Raw genomic sequence first — 7500 nt, 5'->3', positions numbered from 1 at the left:
GGTTAACATGTTTACAAGCTCTGCAAACACATCGTTACCGTAAAGCATGTGTTTCCTTCATGCATTCAGTGTGTGTGTGTGTGTGTGTGTGTGTGTGTGTGTGTGTGTGTGTGTGTGTATCATCAGCCTAATATCCTTTGTGTTCATTGATGACTGTATGCTCAGGATTGTCACTGTTGTCGTGGCTCAACATCTGTTATTCATAAGAAGCTTTGGGCTCATTCAGAATCAGAGGGTCTGCAGATAACTTGCACAGCTGATGTGTTATGATCCACTGACGTCGGGCACCATACCAGATGAATAAATCCTCTTCACCGCCCTCTTGACATCTCGTGTACGTCACATGAGTTGTGCATACTCAGTCATCATGAGGTGTTTGTCCTCACCAGATGAAGTCCCTGCAGTGGGAGCAGTAGGTGGGCTGTCTCAGGTAGGTGGCCATGAACTTGTGTCCGTTGACCTGATGGACCCTCCGGCGGACGGCACCCTGACGCTTCCTGGGACCCATCCGCTGCCGAAACACACGCTCCTCATTCTCTGTGGAGCCTGCTGGAGCTGTACACCCACACACACACACACACACACACACACACACACACACACACGCACACACACACACACACACACACACACACACATAAATAAATGACATTATAATAAGTAGAAGGGCCCTCGCAGAGAGCAGACCTCGGCACAGACCCATCCTAACCCACGTGCAGGTATCAGTAGATTTAATATCAGAGCAGGAACCTGAAGAACCATCAATGAGATAAGTGAGCACCTCATGCAGGATCTGGTGACTAACTTCTTGGTGAGTCATAGAACCTTCAGCTGCACTGACAGCATGTAGCCAGCAGATGGAGCCCCCTCTGTGTGTCTGTCTGTCCTGCTCCTTCTGTCACTTTGTCTCATTACAGAGGAGGTCCCAGAGGAGCAGCAGAGCTTTCAATTACAGCCTAACACTGTAAATCACACACACACACACACATGGAGAAAGAGATGAGTGACTGCAGTAATGTTAATGAGGTAATGGGAGAATGTATCAGGTGAGTCATGAGACTCATAATAAAGACGTCCTGGAGTTCAGGAAAAACCTTAAAGGAACCACACAATGAGCATCAGGTACTCTCCCCGTGGTATCTTGAAGAAAACTTTATTTATCTCACATGCCTCCACGATGAACAAAGAATCGTAAAAGGGAGCAGTGTGTGTGTGTGTGTGTGTGTGTGTGTGTGTAGTGAGCATATGACTGGATCTAATCTGGGGCCATAATTGATCTGTAATTTGGACGTGGCTGACCCCGAGTGAGCATCACGCCTCCAACTCTGGCGGCCATGTTTGCCATCATCAACCCACTGAGCCACTGCGTCTCCTCTGTGGGAACATCGTCTGTGTCGTCTCCTTCATCATTGAGGCTTCACGAGCTCAGATCATGTGTTCAGGTAATAAATGTCCCACATGCAGCAGAGGAGCCGGACATCTTCAGATCCTATCTGTTGATATGTTCACAAGGCTGCACTGATCTCACTGATCAGCCATTACGTTAAGTAACAAGGAGCCCCCCCTCTGTTATCACTCTTCCTCTCTGTCATCACTCTTCCTCTCTGTCATCACTCTTCCTCTCTGTCATCACTCTTCCTCTCTGTCCTCACTCTTCCTCTTCCTCTCTGTCATCACTCTTCCTCTCTGTCCTCACTCTTCCTCTCTGTCCTCACTCTTCCTCTCTGTCCTCACTCTTCCTCTCTGTCATCACTCTTCCTCTCTGTCATCACTCTTCCTCTTCCTCTCTGTCATCACTCTTCCTCTCTGTCATCACTCTTCCTCTCTGTCCTCACTCTTCCTCTCTGTCATCACTCTTCCTCTTCCTCTCTGTCATCACTCTTCCTCTCTGTCCTCACTCTTCCTCTCTGTCCTCACTCTTCCTCTTCCTCTCTGTCCTCACTCTTCCTCTCTGTCATCACTCTTCCTCTCTGTCATCACTCTTCCTCTCTGTCCTCACTCTTCCTCTTCCTCTCTGTCATCACTCTTCCTCTCTGTCATCACTCTTCCTCTTCCTCTCTGTCCTCACTCTTCCTCTTCCTCTCTGTCATCACTCTTCCTCTCTGTCATCACTCTTCCTCTTCCTCTCTGTCATCACTCTTCCTCTCTGTCCTCACTCTTCCTCTCTGTCCTCACTCTTCCTCTCTGTCCTCACTCTTCCTCTTCCTCTCTGTCATCACTCTTCCTCTCTGTCCTCACTCTTCCTCTCTGTCCTCACTCTTCCTCTCTGTCATCACTCTTCCTCTCTGTCATCACTCTTCCTCTTCCTCTCTGTCATCACTCTTCCTCTCTGTCATCACTCTTCCTCTCTGTCATCACTCTTCCTCTCTGTCCTCACTCTTCCTCTTCCTCTCTGTCATCACTCTTCCTCTCTGTCCTCACTCTTCCTCTCTGTCCTCACTCTTCCTCTCTGTCCTCACTCTTCCTCTTCCTCTCTGTCATCACTCTTCCTCTTCCTCTCTGTCATCACTCTTCCTCTCTGTCATCACTCTTCCTCTCTGTCCTCACTCTTCCTCTCTGTCATCACTCTTCCTCTTCCTCTCTGTCATCACTCTTCCTCTCTGTCATCACTCTTCCTCTTCCTCTCTGTCCTCACTCTTCCTCTTCCTCTCTGTCATCACTCTTCCTCTCTGTCATCACTCTTCCTCTCTGTCATCACTCTTCCTCTCTGTCCTCACTCTTCCTCTCTGTCCTCACTCTTCCTCTCTGTCCTCACTCTTCCTCTTCCTCTCTGTCCTCACTCTTCCTCTCTGTCCTCACTCTTCCTCTCTGTCATCACTCTTCCTCTCTGTCATCACTCTTCCTCTTCCTCTCTGTCATCACTCTTCCTCTCTGTCATCACTCTTCCTCTCTGTCCTCACTCTTCCTCTCTGTCATCACTCTTCCTCTTCCTCTCTGTCATCACTCTTCCTCTCTGTCATCACTCTTCCTCTTCCTCTCTGTCCTCACTCTTCCTCTTCCTCTCTGTCATCACTCTTCCTCTCTGTCATCACTCTTCCTCCCTGTCCTCACTCTTCCTCTCTGTCCTCACTCTTCCTCTTCCTCTCTGTCCTCACTCTTCCTCTCTGTCCTCACTCTTCCTCTCTGTCATCACTCTTCCTCTTCCTCTCTGTCATCACTCTTCCTCTCTGTCATCACTCTTCCTCTCTGTCCTCACTCTTCCTCTCTGTCATCACTCTTCCTCTTCCTCTCTGTCATCACTCTTCCTCTCTGTCATCACTCTTCCTCTTCCTCTCTGTCATCACTCTTCCTCTCTGTCATCACTCTTCCTCTCTGTCATCACTCTTCCTCTCTGTCCTCACTCTTCCTCTCTGTCCTCACTCTTCCTCTCTGTCCTCACTCTTCCTCTTCCTCTCTGTCCTCACTCTTCCTCTCTGTCCTCACTCTTCCTCTCTGTCATCACTCTTCCTCTCTGTCATCACTCTTCCTCTTCCTCTCTGTCATCACTCTTCCTCTCTGTCATCACTCTTCCTCTCTGTCCTCACTCTTCCTCTCTGTCATCACTCTTCCTCTTCCTCTCTGTCATCACTCTTCCTCTCTGTCATCACTCTTCCTCTTCCTCTCTGTCCTCACTCTTCCTCTTCCTCTCTGTCATCACTCTTCCTCTCTGTCATCACTCTTCCTCTCTGTCATCACTCTTCCTCTCTGTCCTCACTCTTCCTCTCTGTCATCACTCTTCCTCTCTGTCCTCACTCTTCCTCTCTGTCCTCACTCTTCCTCTCTGTCCTCACTCTTCCTCTTCCTCTCTGTCCTCACTCTTCCTCTCTGTCCTCACTCTTCCTCTCTGTCATCACTCTTCCTCTCTGTCATCACTCTTCCTCTTCCTCTCTGTCATCACTCTTCCTCTCTGTCCTCACTCTTCCTCTCTGTCCTCACTCTTCCTCTCTGTCCTCACTCTTCCTCTTCCTCTCTGTCCTCACTCTTCCTCTCTGTCCTCACTCTTCCTCTCTGTCCTCACTCTTCCTCTCTGTCATCACTCTTCCTCTCTGTCATCACTCTTCCTCTTCCTCTCTGTCATCACTCTTCCTCTCTGTCATCACTCTTCCTCTCTGTCATCACTCTTCCTCTCTGTCCTCACTCTTCCTCTTCCTCTCTGTCATCACTCTTCCTCTCTGTCCTCACTCTTCCTCTCTGTCCTCACTCTTCCTCTCTGTCCTCACTCTTCCTCTTCCTCTCTGTCCTCACTCTTCCTCTCTGTCCTCACTCTTCCTCTCTGTCATCACTCTTCCTCTCTGTCATCACTCTTCCTCTTCCTCTCTGTCATCACTCTTCCTCTTCCTCTCTGTCATCACTCTTCCTCTCTGTCATCACTCTTCCTCTTCCTCTCTGTCCTCACTCTTCCTCTTCCTCTCTGTCATCACTCTTCCTCTCTGTCATCACTCTTCCTCTCTGTCATCACTCTTCCTCTCTGTCCTCACTCTTCCTCTCTGTCATCACTCTTCCTCTCTGTCCTCACTCTTCCTCTCTGTCCTCACTCTTCCTCTCTGTCCTCACTCTTCCTCTTCCTCTCTGTCCTCACTCTTCCTCTCTGTCCTCACTCTTCCTCTCTGTCATCACTCTTCCTCTCTGTCATCACTCTTCCTCTCTGTCCTCACTCTTCCTCTCTGTCATCACTCTTCCTCTCTGTCATCACTCTTCCTCTCTGTCCTCACTCTTCCTCTCTGTCATCACTCTTCCTCTTCCTCTCTGTCATCACTCTTCCTCTTCCTCTCTGTCCTCACTCTTCCTCTTCCTCTCTGTCATCACTCTTCCTCTCTGTCATCACTCTTCCTCTTCCTCTCTGTCATCACTCTTCCTCTCTGTCCTCACTCTTCCTCTCTGTCCTCACTCTTCCTCTCTGTCCTCACTCTTCCTCTTCCTCTCTGTCCTCACTCTTCCTCTCTGTCCTCACTCTTCCTCTCTGTCCTCACTCTTCCTCTCTGTCATCACTCTTCCTCTCTGTCATCACTCTTCCTCTTCCTCTCTGTCATCACTCTTCCTCTCTGTCATCACTCTTCCTCTCTGTCATCACTCTTCCTCTCTGTCCTCACTCTTCCTCTTCCTCTCTGTCATCACTCTTCCTCTCTGTCCTCACTCTTCCTCTCTGTCCTCACTCTTCCTCTCTGTCCTCACTCTTCCTCTTCCTCTCTGTCCTCACTCTTCCTCTCTGTCCTCACTCTTCCTCTCTGTCATCACTCTTCCTCTCTGTCATCACTCTTCCTCTTCCTCTCTGTCATCACTCTTCCTCTCTGTCATCACTCTTCCTCTCTGTCCTCACTCTTCCTCTCTGTCATCACTCTTCCTCTTCCTCTCTGTCATCACTCTTCCTCTCTGTCATCACTCTTCCTCTTCCTCTCTGTCCTCACTCTTCCTCTTCCTCTCTGTCATCACTCTTCCTCTCTGTCATCACTCTTCCTCTCTGTCATCACTCTTCCTCTCTGTCCTCACTCTTCCTCTTCCTCTCTGTCATCACTCTTCCTCTCTGTCCTCACTCTTCCTCTCTGTCCTCACTCTTCCTCTCTGTCCTCACTCTTCCTCTTCCTCTCTGTCCTCACTCTTCCTCTCTGTCCTCACTCTTCCTCTTCCTCTCTGTCCTCACTCTTCCTCTCTGTCATCACTCTTCCTCTCTGTCATCACTCTTCCTCTTCCTCTCTGTCATCACTCTTCCTCTCTGTCATCACTCTTCCTCTCTGTCCTCACTCTTCCTCTCTGTCATCACTCTTCCTCTTCCTCTCTGTCATCACTCTTCCTCTCTGTCATCACTCTTCCTCTTCCTCTCTGTCCTCACTCTTCCTCTTCCTCTCTGTCATCACTCTTCCTCTCTGTCATCACTCTTCCTCTCTGTCATCACTCTTCCTCTCTGTCCTCACTCTTTCTCTCTGTCATCACTCTTCCTCTCTGTCATCACTCTTCATCTCTGTCATCACTCTTCCTCTTCCTCTCTGTCATCACTCTTCCTCTCTGTCCTCACTCTTCCTCTCTGTCATCACTCTTCCTCTCTGTCATCACTCTTCATCTCTGTCATCACTCTTCCTCTTCCTCTCTGTCCTCACTCTTCCTCTCTGTCATCACTCTTCATCTCTGTCATCACTCTTCCTCTCTGTCCTCACTCTTCCTCTTCCTCTCTGTCCTCACTCTTCCTCTCTGTCCTCACTCTTCCTCTCTGTCATCACTCTTCCTCTCTGTCATCACTCTTCCTCTCTGTCCTCACTCTTCCTCTCTGTCTTCACTCTTCCTCTCTGTCATCACTATTCCTCTCTGTCCTCACTCTTCCTCTTCCTCTCTGTCCTCACTCTTCCTCTCTGTCATCACTCTTCCTCTCTGTCATCACTCTTCCTCTCTGTCCTCACTCTTCCTCTCTGTCTTCACTCTTCCTCTCTGTCATCACTATTCCTCTCTGTCCTCACTCTTCCTCTCTGTCATCACTCTTCCTCTCTGTCATCACTCTTCATCTCTGTCATCACTCTTCCTCTTCCTCTCTGTCCTCACTCTTCCTCTCTGTCATCACTCTTCATCTCTGTCATCACTCTTCCTCTCTGTCCTCACTCTTCCTCTTCCTCTCTGTCCTCACTCTTCCTCTCTGTCCTCACTCTTCCTCTCTGTCATCACTCTTCCTCTCTGTCATCACTCTTCCTCTCTGTCCTCACTCTTCCTCTCTGTCTTCACTCTTCCTCTCTGTCATCACTATTCCTCTCTGTCCTCACTCTTCCTCTTCCTCTCTGTCCTCACTCTTCCTCTCTGTCATCACTCTTCCTCTCTGTCATCACTCTTCCTCTCTGTCCTCACTCTTCCTCTCTGTCTTCACTCTTCCTATCTGTCATCACTATTCCTCTCTGTCCTCACTCTTCCTCTTCCTCTCTGTCCTCACTCTTCCTCTCTGTCCTCACTCTTCCTCTCTGTCCTCACTCTTCCTCTTCCTCTCTGTCATCACTCTTCCTCTCTGTCATCACTCTTCCTCTCTGTCATCACTCTTCCTCTCTGTCCTCACTCTTTCTCTCTGTCATCACTCTTCCTCTCTGTCATCACTCTTCATCTCTGTCATCACTCTTCCTCTTCCTCTCTGTCATCACTCTTCCTCTCTGTCCTCACTCTTCCTCTCTGTCATCACTCTTCCTCTCTGTCATCACTCTTCATCTCTGTCATCACTCTTCCTCTTCCTCTCTGTCCTCACTCTTCCTCTCTGTCATCACTCTTCATCTCTGTCATCACTCTTCCTCTCTGTCCTCACTCTTCCTCTTCCTCTCTGTCCTCACTCTTCCTCTCTGTCCTCACTCTTTCTCTCTGTCATCACTCTTCCTCTCTGTCATCACTCTTCATCTCTGTCATCACTCTTCCTCTTCCTCTCTGTCATCACTCTTCCTCTCTGTCCTCACTCTTCCTCTCTGTCATCACTCTTCCTCTCTGTCATCACTCTTCATCTCTGTCATCACTCTTCCTCTTCCTCTCTGTCCTCACTCTTCCTCTCTGTCATCACTCTTCATC

At 49.1% G+C, this 7500-nt stretch overlaps 1 protein-coding gene across 1 annotated transcript in view; it reads right to left on the bottom strand.

Moving 5' to 3' along the window:
* Positions 1–7500, bottom strand: part of LOC115019831 (protein kinase C epsilon type-like) — a 60127-nt gene that overhangs the window by 37743 nt on the left and 14884 nt on the right. Inside the window, exon 3 of the mRNA XM_029449478.1 lies at positions 387–555. Coding sequence (XP_029305338.1) covers positions 387–555 — 169 coding nt within the window. The remainder of the gene's footprint in view (positions 1–386; positions 556–7500) is intronic.

This window comes from Cottoperca gobio, chromosome 15, assembly GCF_900634415.1.
Source record: "Cottoperca gobio chromosome 15, fCotGob3.1, whole genome shotgun sequence".
NCBI classification, from domain to species: Eukaryota; Metazoa; Chordata; class Actinopteri; order Perciformes; family Bovichtidae; genus Cottoperca; species Cottoperca gobio.
This window is presented reverse-complemented; position numbering and strand designations above follow the sequence as displayed.